The 26,628-nt window shown below is 36.0% G+C and overlaps 1 protein-coding gene across 1 annotated transcript in view; it reads left to right on the top strand.

Moving 5' to 3' along the window:
• Window positions 1-26,628, top strand: part of PJA2 (praja ring finger ubiquitin ligase 2) — a 76,299-nt gene that overhangs the window by 8,852 nt on the left and 40,819 nt on the right. The window contains exons 2-4 of the mRNA XM_065874205.1: window positions 17,516-17,633; window positions 18,945-19,145; window positions 20,612-21,662. Of these exons, the coding sequence (XP_065730277.1) occupies window positions 17,603-17,633; window positions 18,945-19,145; window positions 20,612-21,662 (1,283 nt within the window). The 5' untranslated portion in view covers window positions 17,516-17,602. The remainder of the gene's footprint in view (window positions 1-17,515; window positions 17,634-18,944; window positions 19,146-20,611; window positions 21,663-26,628) is intronic.

Here is a 26,628-nt window from a genome sequence, read left to right as displayed (position 1 = left end):
GAGAACTGAAAAAGAAAACATTTCCCTGAACATTTTATGATTTTTGCATAATCTTGGTAGGAAAAACCTAACGAGCATGAGAAAAAAGAGATAATTACAGGCCAATAATTCTCAAGAACATAGATACAGAGATAATCCAGTGATATGTAAAAAAGATATCACAGATTTGTTCCAGGAATACAAGGTTGGTTTGTTATTTTACAATTAATCAATGTAGTCCATCTCTTTAACAATGTAGAAGACTCATACGATCATCTCTGTAGATAGAGAAATCATTTGACAAAAGTCACCATCTGTCATGTTAAAAAATCCTCATCAAATTAGGAATAGAAGAAAATACTGTTAATTTTCTGGAGTATCAACAACAACAACAAAAACCCTACAGCTAATATCATACTCAATGAAAAACCTTGTTTCATGTCCTATATCTTCTTTTTTCTATTTAACATTATGCTGGAATTCTAACCAGTGCCCTCAGGATAAAAAAAGTTAATTTTAAAAAATGGAAAAAAAAATTTTTTTTTTGCGGTACGCAGGCCTCTCACTGTTGTGGCCTCTCCCGTTGCAGAGCACAGGCTCTGGATGCGCAGGCTCACCGGCCATGGCTCACGGGCCCAGCCGCTCCGCGGCATGTGGGATCTTCCCAGACTGGGGCACGAACCCATGTCTTCTGCATCAGCAGGCGGATTCTCAACCACTGCGCCACCAGGGAAGCCCTAAAAACTGGAAAAAAATTTTAAAAGTGTTTACCAGCAAAGTTTTAGAATAAGTGAATTTAGCAAGGTGACTGGATACAAGGACAACATGCAAAAATTAATTGTAAGTTGTGTGTTAGCAACCAAAAAGTATGAAATAAAATTAGAAAAGTACATTTAGAATAGCATCAAAATATGTAAGATACCTAAGGATAAATACAATAAAAACTTGGGCAAAACTTCTACGCTGAAAAATATAAAACAGTGCTGAGACATTTTAAAATACTTAAATAAGTGGAGAAATATTCCATCTTTATATGGTAGGAACTCAATATTGTTAAAATGTCAGTTTCCCCGAGGTTGAGCTATAGGTTCAATAAAATTTCAATTAAAATCCCAGAATTTAAAAATTTTAATCAAATGGATTCCAAAATTTATATCAAAATGTAAATGTCTCAAGACTTGCTATAAAGTTACAGTAATTAAGACAGTGTTATATTAGAACCAGGTAGACAAAAAGACCAATGGAAGAATATGAGTGTCTAGAAATAGACCTTCACATATGTCGTTTCTTGGTTTATGACAAAAGCTCCACTGAAGTTAAGAAAACATTTACTTTTAATAGTGTTAGATAAATTGGATATTGGATATTTGGGAAAAAATGAACCTTGATTTTTACTTGATACTATATTCAAAAGCTCATTTGAGTTGGATCATAGAACTAAATGTAAAAGCTAAAATTATCAAGGTTCTAGAAGAAAACCTAGAAGTATATCTTCATCACCTTGGGGTAGGCAAAAATTTTTTAAATAGAACAAAAAATTGATAAATTAGACTACAATCAGTTACAAGTTTCTATTCATGAAGACATCATTAAAAAAAAGAGGCAAGCCACAGACTGCAAGAATATACTCACATTAAGTAAATCTGGTGAAAGACTTGTATCCAGAAAAATATAAGTAACTCTTAAAAATCAAAAAGAAAAAGGCAAACAACACACATTAAAAAATATGCAAAAAAGCAGGCAGGTCTTCACAAAAGAAGTTATCCAAAAGGCCAATGTGCATAGGTAAAGGTGCTCTACATCAGTGGTCCCCAACCTTTTTGGCACCAGGGACTGGTTTCGTGGAAGACAGTTTTTCCATGGACTGGCAAGGGGGGATGGTTCAGGCGGTAATGCGAGCAATGGGGAGAGATGGGGAGTGGCAGATGAAGCTTCCCTCTCCCGCCGCTCATCTCCTTCTGTGCGGCCTGGTTCCTAACAGGCTGCGGACTGGTAGTGGTCTGCGGCCCAGGGTTTGATGATCCTTCCTCTACATTATTACTCATCAGGGAAATGTCACAATGAGGCACCATCACACCCCTGTCAGAATGGCTGAAATTAGAGACTGACAATATCAAGTGTTGCCAAGGATGTGAAATAATATCAAGTGTTGCCAAGGATATGAAACAACTGATACTCTTTTTTTTTTTTTTTTTTTTTTTTGCGGTACGCGGGTCTCTCACTGTTGAGGCCTCTCCCATTGCAGAGCACAAGCTCCGCGGCCGTGGCTCACGGGCCTAGCTGCTCTGCAGCATGTGGGATCTTCCCGGACCGGGGCACGAACCCGTGTCCCCTGCATCGGCAGGCGGACTCCCAACCACTGCGCCACCAGGGAAGCCCACAACTGATACTCTTATATATTGCTGGTGGGAATGTCAGGTTGTTTCAGCCACTTTACAAAACTGTCAGTATGTGTTATAGCTAAACATAGCTGTGGACTGTGATCCAGTAATTTCAGGTCAGATGTACCCAAGAAAGGTAAACAAAACAAAACATGTACAAGGATGTTCATAACGTGAATGAATCCCAGAAACATTGTGTCAAGCAAAAGTAGACACACAAAAGAGTTCATGATGTATGATTCCACTTGTATGAAGTTTAAAATAGGAAAAACTAAACTGAGGTAATAGAGGTCAGGAGAGTGGTTGCCTTTGGTTCGTGAAGAGTCAGTGTCTTGGAAGGAGAGAGAGAGAGAGAACCCTCTGGAGTGATGGTATATGATTTACATCTTGACGTAGGTGGTAGTTTTTCAGATATATACCTATGTAAAAATTCATTGAATTGTAATGTATACTTGAGTTTTATACTTTATTATATGTAAACAATTCTTCAACAAATGATTGCAGAGAAAAGGAAAATAATTTAAGTTTTTATCATGAAAAGTTCCAAACAAATTTCAGTAGAGTACAAGGAACCCCCACGTACATATCATCTTGCTTCAACATTTTGCCATGCTTGTTTCTGTATCTCCCCAACCGCCATTCACATATGTTCCCTTTTTTTGTTGTTTTTTTGGTAGTGCTCACATCTAAATGTCTATCACAGATACATTAATTTATTCTGAGCATATTTTGTGTTTTTTAACATCAGATGAAATTTGCTACCTTTTCATATGCATAACATTTTATTTTCCTTATTTCCTGTACCCTTGTTTTTTCTTTTCCTGGCTCACTGACATGAAAATAAATCTCTGCAGCTTTTTTTTTTTTAATTGAAGTATAGTTGATTTACAGTGTTGTGTTAGTTCTCTGCAGCTTTTTTATTCTGAGCTGATTGACTTGCACATCTCAAAAGAGGGTAGGTTGAGCAGCATCCTTATTTGTGACACATTGGAATCAGAGATCTTCCTATCTAAATGAGGTAATTTGACAAATGTTCTTCATCTTGTTTTTTAATGAATTGATACTATATTTTTTCATCTTACTTTTCTTTTGTTAATCTTTTTCCCCCTTAGCCAATTACGCTTCCAGTAAAACACAGAAAATATTGTTCTAACGTGTTGGGTGTATGCTCATTCAAGTCTTTCTTCAAGGATTGCTGTTGATAGTCTTTAAAAAAAACAGTATTTTGTTAGCACTTTTTTTTTTTAACAGAATGAGAAGTTTATAAACACTTGGTGAGATAGAGGGTTTACCAGAACAGAATTTGAAAATACAGTTTTTTACCTACTTAAATACAACATTTTTGGATTATTTGTTTCTGATTATGTATATTTTATGTTTGAGTTATGTTTTGTAATGTAATTTTCACTGTACCAATGCTGAGTTTACTGTTCCTCTTTTACAGTGGTTTACAAAAAAGTTTTCAGAGAAGAGTAGTAGTTAATCAAGTATAGCCTTTTATCAGGTTACCTCTTGTAACTAGGGATAGCAAACCCATTTCATCTTAGAAGTTTAACAGTTGTACCTGAAATTTTCTCTCTGATTTAGGTATTATCATTTCTACAGCTGTTCCTCGCAGAATTTGCCAGTCGTAGCCTGGAAGTTTGCTTGTGTAGCAGCTTGTAACTTTCAAGTCTTGTGGTTGATAATAGATTACTTGATTTACTGAAGTTAGTTTTAGTAATGTGTCCAGTTGCTTATAGTGATATATGGGAGTAATGTCACCTCAGTCCTTATTTATTGTTTACTAGTTAGATGTACTGAATATTTTGCAGTTGTATATATGTATAAGCAGCTATTTGTGCTTGTGGATAGAAGACATGAAAAATCTAGAGATACATTAAAAATAATATGTAAGCATGAAACAGAATCAAGTGCAAGCTTACATTGTTCAAAATGGATACTTTATTAATCTCTTGGGATATTTACTTTGCCTTTGCAAATGAAAGTGGAACGATGAGATAATGTTAGGAAGCTAGGTTTCAATGTACTTGGTTCCAACATATATGAAACAGCTTTCTAGTGGCATTTGTCAGAATTTGTCATAAACTCATTTTGTCATGAAGTGTTGATTTCTGAATATATAGCTCAAGTGTGGTAATAATTACAAAATTTTGTATGACTAAAGAATTATCTTATAAAAAGGAAATGCAGGCTAGATAATTATAAAAGTTTGTTTTAAGAGGAATTTTAAGAAACATTTCTAGGGCACTTTGGAAGCATATATGTAAAGCTAAATATGGGAGAATATAAAGTAAATATTCCAGTGGGCTTGGAAGACTAATCAAGACTTCCCTCTTCAAATAGTTGGATCAAATTGTATTTGTTTCTGAACTAACTTTTTGTTTTGTTCTGTTTTTTATATAACAGTATCTGAGTTTTAGGTGTTCAACATCTGTGTTCATTACAAAGTGACCATTACCAAAAGTCTAGTTACCATTCATTACCATATATTGTTGGTGGGAATGTAAATTGGTGCAGCCACTATGGAAAACAATATGGAAGTCCCTCAAAAAATTAAAAAATAGAACTATCATCTGATCCAGAAATTTCACTTATGGGTATTTATTAGAAGAAAATGAAAACACTAACTTGAAAAGATATATGCACCCCATGTTCACTGAAGCATCATTTACAACAGCCAAGATATGGGAGCAGCCTAAGTGCCCATCCGTGGATAAATAGATAAAGAAGATGTGGTGTGTGTATATATATATATATATATATGTATATAATGGGTTATTAGCCATTAAAAAGAATGAAATCTTGGTATTGTGACAATATTGGTGGACCTTGAGGGCATTTTGCTAAGAAATCAAACAGAGAAAGACAAATACCATGTGATCTCACATGTGGAATCTTATAAAACAAAAAAACCCAAACTCATACATACAGAGAACAGATTGGTAGTTGCCAGAGGTGGGAGTTAGGAGCAGGCAAAATGGATGAAGGGGGTCAGAAAGTGCAAATTTCCAGTTATAAAATATGTAAGTCATGGGCATGTAATGTACAGCATGTTGACTAATAGTTAATAGTACTATGTGGCATATTTGTAAGTTGCTAAGAGAGTAGATTTCAAAAGTTCTTTTCACAAGAAAAAAATTTCATAACTCTGTATAGTGACAGATATTAACTAGACTTGTGATTATTTCACAATATATATAAATATTGAATCATTATGTTGTACACCTAATACAATGTTATATGTCATTAACACCCCTCCTTTTTTTTTTTTTCCAAGTGAGTTTTTTCTGGCTCCCAGCAAATGGATCACAGTGGTATAGATACAGGCTTTCAGTTGAAACTTTTCCTCTGGAAGTTCAACTGGTTTCTCTCTCTTTCTGCCTAAAACTTCATTTAAATTATTTAGATGTAAATTCTAAAAGTAAGTGTTCCTGATCCAGTAGCTTTTCAATGAGTATCTACTAGGTGATAGGTGGAGTGTAAGTGCTAAGCAGCAGTTCTGACACTGTCAACAAGCAAAAGACCAGTATAATTCATTTTGATACTGTTATCCCTAACATGGCATTTTCCAAGCTGAGAATAAGTAGATCTTTTAAAGGGAGAAAATGTACTTTCATGAGATAGTATTAGAAAATCTTCGTTCTGGTGATAGGTGGAAATATAAGGAAATTCAGAATCTAAGTACACGTAATTGAAATTGCTTGTATTTATCTAATACAGGATAATTTGTTATGCAGCAATAGACCTAGCAGCTCAGAACATTTATTATCTCATAGTTTCTATGGGTCAGAAATTTAGGAGCAGCCTGGCTGGGTAGTTTTGGATCAAGGTCTCATGAGGCTACAATCAAGATGTAGGCTGGGACTGCAGTCATCTGAAGCCTTGACTGGGGCTGGAGGATCTGCGTCCTAGGTGGTTCATTCACATGGCTATTGCCAGAAGACCTCAGTTTCTTCTGGCTTTTGGCAGAAACTGCCAGTTCCTCATCATGTGGACCTTTCCATAGGACTACTTGAGTGATCTTATGGTGTAGCACCTGGCTTCTCCCAGAGAGAGTGAGCCAAGAGAGAGTAAGGAGGAAGCCACAATGTCTTCTGTGCCTGAATCTTGTACATCACACACTTACTTCTATCATTTTATCTTCATTAGAAAAAAGTCACTAATTATAGCCTACACTTAAAGGGAACAAATTGGCTCTGCTTTTTGAAGGGAGAAGTATCAAAGAATTTGTGGACATATTATAAAACCAGCACATTATTCTAACAGAGGTATGGTGATGTTACTGAAGTGAGTGGGCTACATCGCAAAAATAATAATAATAAATGTGTAAGTTTTAAGTATTATACAAGCTCGTCTATTAGTTGACTACTCAGTGGTGTAGAACTATGATTCTGAAGGCAGTTCAGGGTGTAGGCTTAGTATGTATCAACTTCAGTGTATATTGTGTTCATTTAGATATATGAACATTCATTATTCTGTTTGCTTAAGTCTTTTGCTTTATTACTATTTTATTTAATTTATTTTTTTAACATTTATTAAAGTATAGTTGCTTTACAATGGTGTGTTAGTTTCTGCTGTACAACAAAGTGAATCAGCTATATGTATACATATATCCCCATATCCCCTCCCTCTTGCGTCTCCCTCCCACCCTCCCTATCCCACCTCTCTAGGTAGTCACAAAGCACCCAGCTGATCTCCCTGTGCTATGTGGCTGCTTCCCACTAGCTATCTGTTTTACATTTGGTAGTGTATGTATGTCCATGCCACTCTCTCACTTCATCCCAGCTTACCCTTCCCCGCCCTGTGTCCTTAAGTCCATTCTCTACATCTGCGTCTTTATTCCTGTCCTGCCCCTAGGTACTTCAGAACCACTTTTGTTTTTAGATTCCATATACATGTGTTAGCATATGGTATTTTTTTTTCTCTTTCTAACTTGCTTCACTCTGTATGACAGACTCTAGGTCCATCCACCTCACTACAGATAACTCAATTTCGCTTCTTTTAATGGCTGAGTAATATTCCATTGTATGTATGTGCCTCATCTTCTTTATCCATTCATCTGTCGATGGACACTTAGGTTGCTTCCATGTCCTGGCTATTGTAAATAGTGCTGTAATGAACAGTGTGGTACATGACTCTTTTTGCATTATGGTCTTCTCAGGGTATATGCCTAGTAGTGGGATTACTGGGTCATATGGTAGTTTTTTCTATTTTTAGATTTTAAGGAACCTCCATACTGTTCTCCATAGTGGCTGTATCAATTTACATTCCCACCAAAAGTGTAGGAGGGTTCCCTTTTCTCCACACCCTCTCCAGCATTTACTGTTTGTAGATTTTTTAATGATGGCCATTCTGAACAGTGTAAGGTAATACCTCATTGTAGTTTTAATTTGCATTTCTCTAATGATTAGTGATGTTGACCATCCTTTCATATGTTTGTTGGCAATCTGTATATCTTCTTAGGAGAAATGTCTATTTAGGTCTTCTGCCCATTTTTACATTTTTTTTTTTTTTTTTGATGTTGAGCTGCATGAGCTGCTTGTATATTTTGAAGATTGATCCTTTGTCAGTTGCTTCATTTGCAAATATTTTCTCCCATTCTGAGGGTTGTCTTTTCATCTTGTTTATGGTTTCCTTTGCTGTGCAAAAGTTTTGAAGTTTCATTAGGTCCCATTTGTTTATGTTTGTTTTTATTTCCATTTCTCTAGGAGGTGGGTCAAAAAGGATCTTGCTGTGATTTATGTAATAGAGTGTTGTGCCTGTGTTTTCCTCTAAGAGTTTGATAGTGTCTGGTCTTACATTTTGGTCTTTAATCCATTTTGAGTTTATTTTTCTGTATGGTGTTAGTGAATGTTCTGATTTCATTCTTTTACATGTAGCTGTCCAGTTTTCCCAGCACCACTCATTGAAGAGGCTGTCTTATCTCCATTGTATATGCTTGCCTCCTTTATCAAAGATAAGGTGACCATATGTGCGTGGGTTTATCTCTGGTCTTTTCATCCTGTTCCATTGATCTATATTTCTGTTTCTGTGCCAGTACCGTACTGTATTTATTACTGTAGCTTTGTAGTATAGTTTGAAGTTAGGAAGCCACATTCCTCCAGCTCCGTTTTTCTTCTCAAGATTGCTTTGGCTATTCAGGGTCTTTTGTGTTTCCATACAAAGTGTGAAATTTTTTGTTCTAGTTCTCTGAAAAATGCCATTGGTACTTTGATAGGGATTGCATTGAATCTGTAGATTGCTTTCAGTAGTATAGTCATTGTCACAATGTTGATTCTTTCAATCCAAGAACACGGTATATCTCTCCATCTGTTTGTATCATGTTTAATTTCTTTCATCAGTGTCTTACAATTTTCTGCATACAGGTCTTTTGTCTCCTTAGGTAGGTTTATTCCTAGGTATTTTATTCTTTCTGTTGCAATGGTGAATGGGAGTGTTTCCTTAATTTCTCTTCCAGATTTTTCATCATTAGTATATAGGAATGCAAAAGATTTCTGTGCATTAATTTGGTATTCTGCTACTTTACCAAATTCATTGATTAGCTCTAGTAGTTTTCTGGTTGCATCTTTAGGATTCTCTATGTATAGTATCATGACATAAGCAAACAGTGAGAGCTTTACTTCTTCTTTTCTGATTTGGATTCCTTTTATTTCTTTTTCTTCTCTGATTGCTGTGGCTGAAACTTCCAAAACTATGTTGAATAATAGTGGTGAGAGTGGGTATCCTTGTCTTGTTACTGATCTTAGAGGAAATCATTTCAGTTTTTCACCACTGAGGACTATGTTGTCTGTGGGTTTGTCATATATGACCTTTATTATGTTGAGTTAGAGTCCCTCTATGCCCAGTTTCTGGAGAGTTTTTTATCATAAATGGGTGTTGAATTTTGTTGAAAGCTTTTTCTGCATCTACTGAGATTTTCATACGGTTTTTATCCTTCAATTTGTTAATATGGTGTATCACATTGATTTGCAAATATTGAAGAATCCTTGCATTCCTGGGATAAGCCCCACTTGATCATGGTGTATGATCCTTTTAATGTGATGTTGGATTCTGTTTGCTAGTATTTGGTTGAGGATTTTTGCATCTGTGTTCATCAGTCATATTGTCCTGTAGTTTGAGAAGGATAGGTGTTAGCTCTTCTCTAAATGTTTGATAGAATTCGCCTGTGAAACCATCTGGTCCTGGGCTTTTGTTTGTTTGAAGATTTTTTTTTTTTTTTTTTTTTTTTTTTGTGGTACGTGGGCCTCTCACTGTTGTGGCCTCTCCCATTGCGGAGCACTGGCTCCGGACACGCAGGCTCAGCGGCCATGGCTCACAGGCCCAGCCGCTCCGTGGCATGTGGGATCTTCCTGGACCAGGGCATGAACTCACATCCCCTGCATCGGCAGGCAGACTCTCAACCACTGTGCCACCAGGGAAGCCCTGTTTGAAGATTTTTAATCACCGTTTCAATTTCAGTGCTTGTGATTGGTCTGTTTATATTTTCTATTTCTTCCTGGTTCAGTCTTGGAAGGCTGTACTTTTGTAAGAATTTATCCATTTCTTCCATGTTGTCCATCTTATTGACATACAGTTGCTTGTAGTAATCTCTCATGATCCTTTGTATTTCTGCAGTGTCAGTTGTTACTTCTCCTTTTTCATTTCTAATTCTATTGATTTGAGTCTTCTCCCTTTTTTTTTTGTTTGTTTGTTTTTGCTGTATGCGGGCCTCTCACTGTTGTGGCCTCTCCCGTTGTGGAACACAGGCTCCGGACGCACAGGCTCAGCAGCCATGGCTCACGGGCCCAGCTGCCCCGTGGCATGTGGGATCTTCCCGAACCGGGGCACGAACCCGTGTTGCCTGCACCAGCAGACAGAACCTCAACCACTGTGCCACCAGGGAAGTCCTCCCTTTTTTTCTTGCTGAGTCTGGCTAATGGTTTATCGACTTTGTTTATCATCTCAAAGAACCAGCTTTTAGTTTTATTGATCTTTGCTATCATTTCCTACATTTCTTTTTCATTTATTTCTGATCTGATCTTTATGATTTCTTTCCTTCGGCTAACGTTGGGTTTTTTTTTCTTCTTTCTCTAATTGCTTTAGGTGTAAGGTTAGGTTGTTTATTTGAGATGTTTCTTGTTTCTTGAGGTAGGATCGTATTGCTGTAAACTTCCCTTTTAGAACTGCTTTTGCTGCATCCCATATGTTTTGGGTCATCGTGTTTCTAGGTATTGTTTGATTTCCTCTCTGATTTCTTTGGTGATCTCTTGGTTATTTAGTAGCATATTGTTTAGCCTCCATGTGTTTGTATTTTTTACAGTTTTTTTCCCTGTAATTGATATCTAGTCTCATAGTGTTGTGGTTGGAAAGGATACTTGATATGATTTCAGTTTTCTTAAATTTACCAAGGCTTGATTTGTGACCGAAGATATAATCTATCCTGGAGAATGTTCCATGAACACTTGAGGAGAAAGTGTATTCTGTTGTTTCTGAGTGGAATGTCCTATAAATATCAATTAAGTCCCTCTTGTTTAATGTGTCATTTAAAGCTTGTGTTTCCTTATTTTTTTTCATTTTGGATGATCTGTCCATTGGTGGAAGTGGGGTGGTAAAGTCCCCTTCTATTATTGTGTTACCATTGATTTCCCCTTTTATGGCTTTTAGCATTTGCCTTATGTATTGAGGTGCTCCTGTGTTGGTTGCATAAATATTTAAATTGTTATATTTTCTTCTTGGATTGATCCCTTGATCATTATGTACTGTCCTTCTTTGTCTCTTGTAATAGTCTTTATTTTAAAGTCTATTTTGTCTGATATGAGAATTGCTTCTCCAGCTTTTTTTGATTTCCATTTGCATGGAATATTTTTTTTCCTTCCTCTCACTTTCAGTCTGTGTGTGTCCCTAGGTCTGAAGTGGGTCTCTTGTAGACAGCATATATACAGGTCTTGTTTTTGTATCCATTCAGCCCCTCTTTGTCTTTTGATTGGAGCATTTAATCCATTTACATTTCAGGTAATTATCAATATGTATGTTTCTGTTGCCATTTTCTTAATTGTTTTGGGTTTGTTATTGTAGACCTTTTCCTTCTCTTGTGTTTCCTGCCTTGAGAAGTTCCTTTACAGTATTTGCTGTAAAGCTTTTTGTTGGTGCTGAATTCTCTTAGCTTTTGCTTGTCTGTAAAGGTTGTAATTTCTCCATCAAATCTGAATGAGATCTTTGCTGGGTAGCGTAATCTTTGTTGTAGGTTTTTCCCTTTCATCACTCTAAATATGTCCTGCCACTCCTTTCTGGCTTGCGGAGTTTCTGCTGATAGATCAGCTGTTAACCTTATGGGGATTCTCTTGTATGTTATTTGTTGCTTTCCCCTTGCTGCTTTCAATATTTTTTCTCTTTGTATTAATTTTTTTATAGTTTACTTAATATGTGTCTTGGCGTGTTTCTTCTTGGATTTATCCTTTATGGGACTCTGTGTTTCCTGGACTTGATTGACTATTTCCTCTCCCATGTTAGGGAAGTTTTCAACTGTAATCTCTTCAAATATTTTGTCAGTCCCTTTCGTTTTCTCTTCTTCTTCTGGGACCCCTAAAATTCGAATGTTGATGTGTTTAATGTTGTCCCAGAGGTCTCTGAGACTGTCCTCAATTTTTTCCATTTTTTTTTCTTTATTCTGCTCTGCAGTAGTTATTTCCACAATTTTATCTTCCAGGTCACTTACCCGTTTTTCTGCCTCAGTTATTCTGCTGTTGATTCCTTTTAGAGAATTTTTAATTTCATTTATTGTGTTGTTCATCATTGTTTGTTTGCTCTTTAGTTCTCCCATGTCCTTGTTAAACGGTTCTTGTATTTTCTTCTATTTCCAAGATTTTGGATCATCTTTACTATCATTATTCTGAATTCTCTTTCACATAGACTGCTTATCTCCTCTTCATTTGTTTGGTCTGGTTGGTTTTTACCTTGCTCCTTCATCTGCTGTGTATTTCTCTGTCTTCTTCTTTTGCTTACCGTACTTTGTTTGGGGTCTCCTTTTTGCAGGCTGCAGGTTCATAGTTCCCATTGTTTTTGGTATCTGCCCCCAGTGGGTAAGGCTGGTTCAGTGCGTTATGTAGGCTTCCTAGTGGAGGGGACTGGTGCCTGTGTTCTGTTGAATGAGGCTGGATCTTTTCTTTCTGGTGGGCAGGACTGCGTCAGGTGGTGTGTTTTGGGGTATCTGTGAACTTATGATTTTAGGCAGCCTCTCTGCTAATGGGTGGGGCTGTGTTCCTGTCTGGCTTGCTGGTTGTTTGGCATGGGGTGTCTTGCACTGGAGCTTGCTGGTCGTTGAGTGGAGCTGGGTCTTAGCATTGAGACGGGGATCTCTGGGAGAGCTCTCGCGGATTGATATTACGTGGGGTCCGGAGGTTTCTGGCGGTCCCGTGTCCTGAACTCAGCTCTCCCACCTCAGAGGCTGATGCCTGACACCCGGCTGGAACACCAAGACCCTGACAGCCACATGGCCAGGTACGTGGGGGAGTTTCTTGCCTTTTGGGAGGTCTGAGGTCTTCTGCCAGCGTTTAGTAGGTGTTCTGTAGGAGTTGTTCCACATGTAGATGTATTTTTGATGTATTTGTGGGGGGGAAGGTGATATCCACGTCTCAACTCCTCTACCATCTTGAAGGTCCTCTTTTATTACTATTTTAGATTTTTAGTTTTCTGAATTAGTTCTACTACCACTAGCTTTCGTTTAATGTGTGTAAGTATAAGAGTTGGAGTTAGAATATAAGTATTCCCAACTCTTCGTCTCTTTTCATTATATTTCCATCAGAGAAAGGAGCACAGAATTGCCATTCATTCATTCATTCATCCCTTTTTTCACAACTGTTTAAATTCGTATCTTGTTAGAGAATGTAAAGACACAGTGCATTTAATAGACATAATGCACTTAAAGCAAGGTCTTTATCTTTAAATTCACCACAGTCTTTCAGTTCTGCTGTGGGAAGTGTACACCCCATATCCATGCTTTTCCTTGTATTCTTTTGAAGGTTGTTTCCATTGCCTATCTAGAGCTGTTGGTGTACTATCCTAGTTAAAATTATAAATGATGATATCTAGGTAAAAAGCTGGAAGATCTAGAATTAATACTTCCCTGATTAACTCCTTTAATACTTAGACAGCAGCATATTTATGGAGTTTTTTGGGTTTTTTTTTTGGTTATTGTTTTTGTTTTTACCATTAGGAAGACGTATATGAAGATTCCACAGCACTTGAGATGAATAATCGTCACAAGTAGAGAGGAATCATATGTTACTTATTAGGTGAATAGTACTAGCAAAGGAAACGTTTCTTTAGAGAAGACTCAGAAACCAAATGTTCCCAATAAACTTTAGATACAAATTTGGCACTGATGAATTAATCATTTTAATCTTGACACACAGCTAGGTCTTTATTCTTTATTATTTATCCTCTCCTCCCTGTTTTGCTTTGTTTTCTCTTTTATACTTCAGAGATAGGAACGAGTTACATTTGTCTACATAGCTGGCCTCAGATAAAATAGAGATAATTAGTGTCTACAGAGAGATTCTAGTCTACATTTTATTCGTAAGACAAGAGCCACTATTGAAAATGATGATGATGATGATAGAAGAAGGGAATAAGAAAGTGCAAGAAATTTCAAAAATTATTGTAGAGAATATTGGAAGGCTGGAATTTAAAGCCAATGAAAGCTACCATTCCGTAAATTGAAAATGAGAAAGAAAAGTTTAGAGACAAAGGATTAAACTGCGTGGGCCAAATACAGTGAAAATAGGAAGGAAAAGAAAAAAGGACATCTTTGAGACAATCTAATGAAAGCCTTTAAATTGAAGCAGCCCTACTAGGGCTATAGAGTAGACATTTTTAAAATGGTCTAAGAAGGTCCTTGCGAAATTATAGAATACTGTTTATTAAGAGAAAATCCTAATTATTCCGAAGAGAAAAATTGGTTTACCTACAAAAGGATGAGAAATAAACTGGCAGAACAGTTTCTTAACAGCAACATGGGATGCTTAGAAAACATTGCCTTTTAGAGTTTGTAAAAAATGATTTTGTTTTGACCTATATCCAAAGTGTAAGGGAAAGATGAAAATATTTTGACATGCAAAGACTCAGTGTTTACCTCCTTAAATAAAATTCCTGAAACAATTACTTGAAGATCTTCTAGTAAAGACAAAACAAACAAATGCACACCCCTTCCCAAAACAAACAAACAAAAGAAAGGAAAACATGGGTTTCAAATCAGGGGACCTAACTCAGAAGTACCATCAAAAGTTAGCACAGAAGTAGTTGGATCTTGAAAACAAGTAGACTAAATTTATATCAGGATGTTGGAGGGCTCCAAAAGTAATCTTTTAGAAGGAAGTGGATTCATGTTGAAGAAAAGTATGATTAAGAAACAGAGCGATTTTCATGATTTTGTACTCTTAACAGCACTCTCTCTTAACAGCACATTCTGCAGGCATTTATACCCACTGTTCTACCAAAGGTGCCCCGTGTCAGGAACTCTAGTAATCTTCCATGTTGCTAAGTCTAGTGGTCAGTTATAGATCCTTGTCATACTTTACCTTTTAGCAGCTTTGGCACAGTGGATCAATTCTTTGGTCTAAAGCCCTGTCTTCATTTGACATCCACACTCCTGGATTTTTTCTTTTCTCTCACAAGCCCCTCTCATGGGTCGGTTTTCCTGATACTTCTTTTTCCCTGGCCTCTTAATTTTGGATCATCTCAGGGTTCAGCCCATGAACTTCTTTCCTTCTCCAAGCCTGCTTAGACATCTCTTCCAAGTTCAAGCCCTTTTGAATATTGTCCATATCCTGATAACTCCCAAATTATACTGGCAGTTCAGAATTGTCCAGTGAACTCCAGCGTCCTATTTAACATTTCTACTTGAATATGTAATAGATATCTCAAATTTAACACATCCAGAACTAAACTCAAGATACTTTCTCCAAACCTACGTCTTCCACAGATTTTCCTGTCAGTTAATGTCAACACTGTTTTTCTAGTTGCCCAGGCTATAAAACTTAGAGTCAGCCTCAAATCCTTACCTTCTTTCATAACCTACATCAGAAAACTTTGTTGGCTCTACTTTCACAATATAGACAGAATCTGACCATTTCTCACCATCTGTTTTTACTCTGGTCCAAACCACTGTGATCTCTTGTCAGTATTGCCATAGCTTTCTAGCCAGTCTTCCTGCCTTTGACCTTGTTCCCCTTCATCTAAACACAGTAGCCAGGGCTTCCCTGGTGGCGCAGTAGTTGAGAGTCCGCCTGCCGATGCAGGGGACACGGGTTCGTGCCCCGGTCTGGGAAGATCCCACATGCCGCGGAGCGGCTGGGCCTGTGAGCCATGGCCGCTGAGCCCGCGCGTCCGGAGCCTGTGCTCCGCAACGGGAGAGGCCACAACAGTGAGAGAGGCCCGCGTACCAAAAAAATAAACAAATAAATAAATAAACACAGTAGCCACAGTGTTCCTTTTAAAACAGAAGTTCTCTTCTCAGAACTGTTTGGTGGTTTTCCCTCTCACTCAAAATAAAACCTACATTTCTTCTATTATCCTGTAAAGACCTATGTTGTTTGTTCCACCTTACTCCCTTCTCCCTAATTAACTTTCTGACTTCATCTGTTACTTTTTCTCATCCTCATTCCGTCCCAGACTTCTTGCTAAGGTAAATTCTGGAAATTCTTACTTCAGGATCTTCTTTTTATTCTGCTGAGAATGTTCTTTCCCTAGGTTTACACGTCGCTCCGTCCTCACAGGTGTTTGCTCAAATGACCCCTTCCCAGTGAGGCCGTCCCTAACCACACTACTTTAAACTGCACACCCTTAGGAGCTCTTTATTCTCTGCTCTGTGTTGCTCCATAGTATTTATTGTCTAACATATCTTTATTTTTTACTTATTTGTTTAATGTCTATACCCCATACTGCAGTTTTAGGAGGGCAGGAATATTTGTCTATTTTGTTCATTGTTATATCCTCAGCACTGAAAATAGTGCCTGGAATATTGCCTTATTTCAAAGAAAAGACTGGGTAAAATACTCATGAACTTAAACCCATGGCCAGCCTTTGAGTCTGCATGTATTATTATACTGTGAATCTGTGAAGATTCAAGTTAATTGCACATTATTTTTCTTACTATTAAAACAATATTAATCAGAGCTTGTGTTTTTGCCAGTATGGTAGAATTATTTTCTTGATATTCCTTTACCCTTTAGCTATTGTTAACCATCTGACTTGATTTAGCTATATTAGAACATTACTGTACAACCTATTGCTGAATTTATAATTTATACGGGAGGATATGTGTACTTTTATGTATGTTAATTTATAGCTATACATGGCTAGATAGATATATACAGTTAAACTAATTTTCAGAACTATCATCTTGTAACAACTTTAAGTTGGTGGTAGGCAGTTTAGCAATAGCTCGTTTTTAAGTAATTAAAGTATTTAATTAAAAAGCTAAGCTCTTGACAAACTTTAAAAAAAAGCACAGGTTGCAACTTTTAAAATAGTAAATAAATGGATTAACTTCAAAACAGATGAAGTCATTTTATACTTTGCATGGCAAATTTTAGTTCTTCTAATTTAGAATGGGTTTTTCTTTGGGATTAAAATATCTGAATGATCAATTGACTATTATTGTAAAGAACAAGTGTATCATTTTTATACACGTTAATTATTAATTGTCATAAGCCACTGTATATTTTTAAAATGTACCACTATACATTTTTAAAATGAAGTTTGTATTCTTAGGGTTAACTTCTTTTAACAATGCCAGGGCTAAAGGAACTTAGTGTTTGATGGAGAAGCAGATAGTGTGTAGTAGACCCCCAAACAGTTTGGTCACATACCCCAATCAACACTTCTCCCAATATATTTGCTTATTTACTTATAAATTATTTGTGTGTTATTATCATTGTCAATCTTAAGGATGATATATACTTAAGGCAAGGTTTTTCAAGAGGATATCTAAATCTCTTTCAAATAGCCATCTTCATAGTTTTGAGGTTTTTTGATTGACTTGTCAGATCCAATTGTGTTTTTCTCTGTTATTATGGGCTAGCTAAGAACTTCACTAGGAGAAGTAGTATTAGTTTTGCTATTTTTGTTTTGTGCTGTATTATTACTATTTTGTTTAATCCATGGTTTCTTTGTAGGAATCTCCTGCAGCTTACCCATTGTGTGAGTAAGAACTAAATCACATCCATAATTCCACTGAACTGGGCACACAAAAACTGCCATATATGTCACAGTATACTGAAAAAGAGCCAGCAGGTAAGCAAGGTGTCTCTGTCAGTTCCTCTACATTGAGAACTTCATATTTTTCCTTCCAGATTCCTTGAGTACCATACGTGATGTGTGATCATCGTCTTACTTAAGGCTAGTTTCAATCCATGTATTGAATATTTATAAAGCTTAATTTCTAATTTTTGATACAAAAATGAGTATAAATAGAAACTCATATTTTCTTTCCATACCCCCTTGGCATCTATTGTGGAGACTATTCTTTTGGAGGTGTTGTTAAGGGTACTGGTCTGGAGTCATAATATTGGGTTATTGGAGAAGTTTCTTAAATAATTCATTTTAACCCTAGTTTTTTATTCTTTAAAATAAAATACAGTATCCACCTCAACAGGTTTGTGAGGGGATGAAGTAACAATGTAACACTTGGTATCATATATTATAATGTTACAAATACAGGTTTGTTTTTGTGCTTAAAATCAATTATATTTCTTATTCTAATGCAATAAAACAAAAATGTGTAACTTTTTCATTTATTGACTATTCCGTATACTGTGAGAAAATATTTTGTTTAGTTCCTGCATAATATATGTAAAACTCAATGGACTAAGCAAACTTTTACTATATGTATATATGAGATAATGTCCTACTCAGTAAAAGATGCTACTATTGCTACTATATATCCCTCAGGCATCAGAACTTAGTATTCGAGTTGTTCAAATGTTGATGGCTTTTTCTTTTCATACACACCATATGTATACCATTGGTAGTTTTGAAAAGTTTGACTTGGCTCACCACTGTTTTCTTTTGGAGAGTTTTACCTGACCCTGATCTTTGGGATATATTTTATTGTGGTCCCGTTAGTTCTTTATAATAGTACAGATACCATTTAAAGAAATTACTTGTTACCTTTGACTGGAATTTATTCACTTTTAATGTAATTGAAACCATCGTATCATGTACGTGTGAATAATTCACTCAACAAATATGTATTGAGCACTTATACATAAGGTACTTTGATAACTTGGAGAATCATTCTCCAATCCTTAAGGAGCTTTTACAGTATAGTAATTTGGCAAGTGGAAAAAAATTGGGGTAAGTAACATTATAAAAATCTGAAATACCTTAAAGGAACCAAACTTTAAGATATTTGGGGGGATAAGGGGGTCACATAACTCTCATAATGTAGTATTGCATGTTTTCTTTTCAGGTATGTTTTATATTACTAGTAAGGGGCATTCGATGTTCAGTAGCATATGATTTGGCAATATATGTTGAAACATTACCCCAAATGTCAGAATAAGTCATTGCTGTGTCTCTTTTATTTTTAACTTTGTTTTTCAGCAATGGATCAAGAATCCAGCAAGGCGGCCTGGCCCAAACCAGCAGGAGGATATCAGACAATCACAGGCAGGCGATATGGCAGAAGACATGCATATGTCAGTTTCAAACCGTGTATGACCAGGCATGAAAGAAGCTTAGGTAGGGCTGGTGATGACTATGAAGTGTTGGAACTAGATGATGTTCCAAAAGAAAATTCCTCAGGTATGCAACATGGGATTATTTAAAAGCTATTAATAACCATGTAAGAATTGATCTTGTAATATTTGAAATAGTGAGTGGGTTTTATGTGTGTTTCTGAGTATAAATGCTATACATTTCCTATCAAGAAATTCATTTCAAAATTTTCTATTAACTTAATAGTGTATACATTTAAACATAGAAAAAGATAGAATATGGCCAATCAATAACTACATTGTCATGGCAGTGATTACATGTTGTCACATCCTTCAGCCAGAGGAATTCTTCATCTTTCAATCCAAAAAAATTTTTAATGTGAACTGAGTATATTTTTCCCTGCATATTACATTTAAATAGCTTTTTGTTTTATTTGTATCTCAATAATTTAGCTTGGTTAAGTTGATTCTTTTAGAATCATATAAAATATAAATGTCAAGTAATACATAGTTATTTAATTAAAATTTCCTAATTATTCATTAGTTTGAAAAAGTATTTTGCAGGTATCCATGTACTATAACTACACATTTTTGGACTGGAATGTCATCTTCCTCTTGTCCTGAGCAAACTTGATAATTCTAGGTTTTTTTTTTTAACTGTCATTTATATATAAGAATCTGAATTATTACCTAAGGTCCTTCTGTTAAAGCAGCCTTTTTGTGATATGATAAGACTTCCCTTCAGTTATTTATAAATTTTTGTTCCAACAGGTCTTAGCATCTTCATTTTTTGTTATTACATTAGTGATGGTAAAAGATAGTCATGTTTAAAGTAATTTGTGGAGTAGATAGGATTTTACTCTTGTCTCAGAATTCTGACAAACTATGACAAAGAGAACCAACATATTGACTCTTTTGTTGTTTTTCACTGATAGCTGTAACATAGTTAAAGTTAACTCATTGTAGGTATATTTTAACAATTCATTTTGGGGATAGAAATGTAATATTATGTATCTAGGGACTGAGATATAATCTTCTGAATTGACATAAAACACAGTAGAGTCTCATTTCTGTTAGGTCTGTATATAGCCTGTTCTTATATCTATTATAACCACCTTTTAAAATATCTACATGTAAAAAAAAAACTGCATGTAATAAAGTAATTTAAGTCTGAATTGCAACGTCCAACAACTGGGAGGGCAGATTGGTTGCCCTGTGACTTCACTTATGCCTCTCATTGTTAGTCTCTCATTAGCCTCTCTTTTAAATGTCTTTTACAGAATGTTTTAGGTATTAGGATTTAGATGAAAAACCTACAGAAGACATCTGAGGGAGAGGATATTAAGAGGCTACACAGTGGCATAAATGAACTCATAGGGTAACCAGTCCGCCCTCCCAGTTAAGTTAGGGAGCCTATAAGCACCTGTCAGAGAAATTCACTCATATTCTCAAATAAGTAATAATTGGTATGATTTCTAGTTAAAGAGTCACTATTAAATAAAACATTATCTAAATTAACCCCTCTAAATATGTTTTCTTTTGTTCCCTATGAAGGTTCCAGTCCATTGGATCAAGTTCATTCTTCTTTACCCAATGACCCTTTATTTGAAAAAACTGAAGCAGAAATTCCCATTTGTGATACAGCATTGAATCAAACCATTGAGAGCAGTGCATCCTTTGCTGCAGTACATCATAGCGAGGAAGGCAGGGAGACCTTAGGAAGCAGTACGGATCTTCACAATCATTCTGAGGGAGAATATACTTCAGGAGTTTGTAATGCTTCAAGTGTCCAAAATGGAATTACATTGGTTCATACTGACTCTTATGATCCAGATGGCAGACATGGAGAGGATAATGACAGTCATCAGCTCTCTGCAGACGTTGCGGAAGGTGGTAGATATCAGGAAGCATTGGGCAATACAGTGTTTGAGTTGGAAAATGGAGAGGTAGAGGCATACACTGGTCTTTCACCGACAGTTCCCTCTTTTAACTGTGAATTAAGAGATGAGTTTGAAGAGGTAGATTCAGCACCTTTAGTGAAAAGTTCAACTGGTGATACTGAGTTTGTCAATCAGAACAATCAGGGATTTCAGAGGTCCTCTTCTGAAGATGAAGTGGTTAGAAAGAAACAACAAAATAATACTAGCCAGGAGAGACAAAGAGAAAATTCAGTTGAAGATTCAGCCTGTGCTCCCAGGCATATTTGCAGTGAGCAAAATACCAGTGATAGGGGCAAAAACCAGGGAAGTTCTCCTGAACAGGTAGTGAGGCCCAAAGTTAGGAAACTGATAAGTTCAAGCCAGGTGGACCAAGAAACAGGTTTTAATAGGCATGAGGCTAAACAAAGAAGTGTTCAGAGGTGGAGAGAGGCTTTGGAAGTTGAGGAAAATGGCTCGGATGACCTCTTAATAAAATGTGATGACTATGATGGAGAACATGATTGTATGTTCTTGGATCTGCCTTTCGCAAGAGTTACACAGAGAGAAACAGAAGATAACCAAATAACACCAGAAAATGGAGCCACAGGAAGGCAAGAAGTTGTGGATAACACGTTTTGGAATGGCTGTGGAGATTATTACCAACTGTATGACAAAGATGAAGATAGGTAAGGTTTCGTGCTGTGCTTTGTGAGATGATTTAGTGAGCAAAGTGGTTTATTTCTAGTACCATGATATTTGGTGGATGGGCTGTCTGACATGGTCAGTGAGTTAGATATTTTGACTTATCAAATATTCTTATTTACTGAGTGGTAACCATACATGTAAACTACTCGTTAGTTTTTCACAGAAACTCTCTTTGAGGGATTTCAGGAGTTTACAGAAATTATAAGTTCAGGTAATGGTTATTCATTATTATAAAAAGAGCTACTTATTATTTCCGTTCATGGTATTTCAGTTAATAAAATGCAAGGTAAACATTTATTGTATTTAAAAAAATTTCTAAGCCAGTCTGGGTTTAAAAAGTGATTCAAACCACAGAAAATTTTGATTGGTAATATTGCATTAACTTTGCCAGTATTTACTAATATCACCTGTTTATTCTTCCTGTTGCTGTTCCTGTCACTGTTTATTTTTTACTTATTTTTGTTTAGCACTTAATTTTCATTAACAACTTTATGTGGTACATTCTATTATTTTCCGCATTTATAGATGAAACTGAGGCATAAGAGCACTTACTAACTTCCTAAGGTCACAAAGCTAGTAAAAGGTGGAGCTGGAATTTGATTATCTACTTATTGACTAACTCCAGGCTCTGTGTTCTTCACCACTATAATTTACTATTTTCAAGAGAACATATAACTTTTCTTATAATAAGCATTCTGTTTCCTCTTACATAGATTCCTTTTTTTCCAAACTGTAGGACAACAGAAAGAAGAGAGAAATGGAGAATTTCTTTGTCCAACTGCTGACTTTTCATTACCCCAGAGTCACTTTCACCTATCCTTTTAAGCTAGTGGGAACCCTTGCCATGCTCAATTACAGTGCAATTTCAAGATTTTATTAATTTAAAGAAATAGTTTTTTATAACTAGAAAGTACTACAAGGGAAGAAATTTATCCTTTTGAATATGAATGCATTTTATATATTTTATTTCATATCATAAAGTTAATAAAATCTTTTTGATTTTCATTGGATGTATGAATTAAGCTTCCGTAGTATAGTATAAGTAACTTGTAGAAACAATTAAAATATTTCTACTGCTATCTTGAAGTTTGTAAACTTCAAGGGTTAGCAGACAATATTTATGTAACCTACTATTTTCTAAGCTAAGAATAAAGTTAGTTAAGAACTTGTGCCTGAGACTTCCCTGGCAGTCCAGTGGTTAGGATGCTGCACTTCCACTGCAGGGGATACAGGTTCTATCCCTGGCTGGGGAACTAAGATTTTGTATGCCGTGTCGTGCGGCCAATTAAAAAAAAAAAAAAAAAAGAACTTGTGCCTGATTTATTTCTGTTTTTCAGTTTAGGTCCACAGTCTTTTATCCAAAATCCGCAAAGTTCTAAAAACAGAAATTGACAACAAAACCTGACCTAATATGAACTTACTTGATGGCAGATCTAGATCTAAATTAAAACGAGGACTATTTTCAAGTATTCATACATTTTGCTACAGAAATATGAAAGTGTTTGATTTCTGGGTGCTGGCTTAGACCCCAGTGGGAATTGTTAAGTAGTATTTCTAAGCATTTTTTACTACATTTTGCTTTTTTGAAGAAAATCATTTAATTTGGCTGTGATTTCTCCATTATAGACACTAATCAAAAATAAAAGCTTCTTTTGTTTGCTTTTTATAGTTAGGCCTGATGTCATCTAATGAAGTTGATGAAATATTTACACTGTTTTCCACCCTCAAGAAAAAGGGTAGTTTACTTGGCTCTTGGTTGTTTTTTTTTTAATTATTTTATTTATTTATTTTTTAACATCTTTATTGGAGTATAATTGCTTTACAATGGTGTGTTAGTTTCTGCGTTATAACAAAGTGAATCAGTTGTACATATATACATATCCCCATATCTCTTCCTTCTTGCGTCTCCCTCCCTCCCACCCTCCCTAACCCACCCCTCTAGGTGGTCACAAAGCACCAAGCTGATCTCCCTGTGCTATGCGACTGCTTTCCACTAGTTATCTATTTTACATTTGGTAGTGTATATGTGTCCATGCCACTCTCTCACTTCGTCTCAGTTTGCCCTTCCCCCTCCCAGTATCCTCAAGTCCATTCTCTAGTAGGTCTGCGTCTTTATTCCCGTCTTGCCCCTAGGTTCTTCATGACCATTTTTTATTTGATTTTTAGATTCCATATATATGTGTTAGCATACAGTATTTGTTTTCTCTTTCTGACTTCACTCTGTATGACAGACTCTAGGTCCATCCACCTCACTACAAATAACTCAATTTTGTTTCTTTTTATGGCTGAGTAATATTCCATTGTATGTATGTGCCACATCTTTATCCATTCATCTGTCGATGGGCACTTAGGTTGCTTCCATGTCCTGGCTATTGTAAATAGAGCTGCAGTGAACATTGTGGTACATGACTCATTTTGAATTATGGTTTTCTCAGGGTATATGCCCAGAAGTGGGATTGCTGGGTCATATGGTAGTTCTATTTTTAGTTTTTTAAGGAACGTCCATACTGTTCTCCATAGTGGCTGTGTCAATTTACATTCCCACCAACAGTGCAAGAGGGTTCCCTTTTCTCCAAACCCTCTCCAGCATATATTGTTTGTAGATTTTTTGATGATGGCCATTCTGACTGGTGTGAAATGATATCTCATTGTAGTTTTGATTTGCATTTCTCTAATGATTAATGATGTTGAGCGTTCTTTCATGTGTTTGTTGGCGATCTGCATATCTTCTTTGGAGAAATGTCTGTTTAGGTCTTCTGCCCATTTTTGTATTGGGTTGTTTGTTTTTTTAATATTGAGATGCATGAGCTGCTTGTAAATTTTGGAGATTAATCCTTTGTCAGTTGCTTCATTTGCAAATATTTTCTCCCATTCTGAGGGTTGTCTTTTCGTCTTGTTTATGGTTTCCTTCACTGTGCAAAAGGTTTTAAATTTCATTAGGTCCCATTTGTTTATGTTTGTTTTTATTTCCATTTCTCTAGGAGGTGGGTCAAAAAGGATCTTGCTGTGATTTATGTCATAGAGTGTTCTGCCTATGTTTTCCTCTAAGAGTTTGATAGGGTCTGACCTTACATTTAGGTCTTTACTCCATTTTGAGTTTATTTTTGTGTATGGTGTTAGGGAGTGTTCTAATTTCATTCTTTTCCATGTAGCTGTCCAGTTTTCCCAGCACCGCTCATTGAAGAGGCTGTCTTTTCTCCACTGTATATTCTTGCCTCCTTTATCAAAGATAAGGTGACCATATGTGCGTGGGTTTATCTCTCGACTTTCTATCCTGTTCCATTGATCTATATTTCTGTTTCTGTGCCCGTACCATACTATCTTGATGACTGTAACTTTGTAGTATAGTCTGAAGTCAGGGAGCCTGATTCGTCCAGCTCCGTTTTTCTTTCTCAAGATTGCTTTGGCTCTTCAGGATCTTTTGTGTTTCCATACAACTTGTGAAATTTTTTGTTCTAGTTCTGTGAAAAATGCCAGTGGTAGTTTGATAGGGTTTGCATTGACTCTGTAGATTGCTTTGGGTAGTAGAGTCATTTGCACAATGTTGATTCTTCCAATCCAAGAACATGGTATATCTCTCCATGTATTTGTATCATCTTTAATTTCTTTCATCAGTGTCTTATAATTTTCTGCATACAGGTCTTTTGTCTCCTTAGGTGGGTTTATTCCTAGATATTTTATTCTTTTCGTTGCAGTCGTAAATGGTAGTGTTTTCAGCTCTTCGTTTTTAAATTGATTTTTGTTGTTGTTGTTGTTAATAGTAGCATTGTTTTCTTTGCCTAGAATGATTCTGGCCTTTTAAGAGTTATAGGGTGTTGTCTTTGTATATTTATTTATAAGTTTTTTCCTTGACTGATAATGTCAGTACTCTGAAAAATGACAGATTTTTTAATAAACAGAGTATAGATGAGAAAAACACAGTTGATAGAAACTTTTTAGTAATATATTGACTTACAGAACCTATAGTTGGGTGTACTTAAATGATGGAACTAATTTTAGAGTATTCTTTAAGACACATCGAAATGACAGAAACACTTAATATTTTTTGTTTGTTTGTTTTTTAAGGCTTTCATCAAGGATAATGATTCTACCTAGGATTCTACCTATATATGCATCTGTAAGCCTTAAGATATATTTTAGGACCTCATTTAAATAGTCTGTACAATCTTGGGGAGTAATTCTATTTCTGTGCTACTGTTCCAGTTCCTCTGCCCTTACTCTCTGCAAGAGATCACAGTTCCAGGATGCCTTTTAATATGGCGCCAGATAAATGTTGAAATTTCATAGCTGTACACTCCTGTTTAGTTTCATTTTGCCACTTGTTCTTCTTCCTAATGTTTTACTGTCGTTCTCCTAAGTTCTGGTATTTGCAGATTGGAGAAATGGGGAGACACAGTGACTCTCTCACCAGTACCTTGAGAAGGAAAGTATAAATAGCTTCTGCTTTGCGTCTGTGAGGGATTTTTGCATTTTCTCTGCTTTGTAAAACTTGAAGATGATATACTTGAGTTTTCTTGTCATGTTAGTATTATAATAACTACAGAACTCTCTTATAAAGAACATAAACTAAAATTTACTGTGACATTTCAAGGTATAGGAATTTTTGGCCCCTTAAAAAGTATATAGTTTATTCTTTACAACTGGAAAAATACTTTAATGAATGTACGGCCTGATTCCCTGAAGTATTCTAAATGATCACTTAATCACATCTGAAACATTACACTTCATGGGATAAGCATTGTAGCTGGTTGTATTGCTCTGAGCTGTTTGACGAGAACTGAACGCCACCTTATTAAATTACAACTGCAAGGGGAATTTTAACAGGCAGCATATAATTACCAGACTTGGAATTAGACCGGAGCGTTAGGTTAATACCCTGCTCTTTTGAAATATACCCTGAGAACTTTAATAACTGTTTGAGGACGAGATCTTGAGTTTAAAAGAACC

This window comes from Phocoena phocoena, chromosome 3 (assembly GCF_963924675.1).
Source record: "Phocoena phocoena chromosome 3, mPhoPho1.1, whole genome shotgun sequence".
Taxonomy (NCBI): Eukaryota; Metazoa; Chordata; class Mammalia; order Artiodactyla; family Phocoenidae; genus Phocoena; species Phocoena phocoena.
Note: the sequence above shows the minus strand (reverse complement) of the source record. Positions and strands in the feature narration are given on the sequence as shown.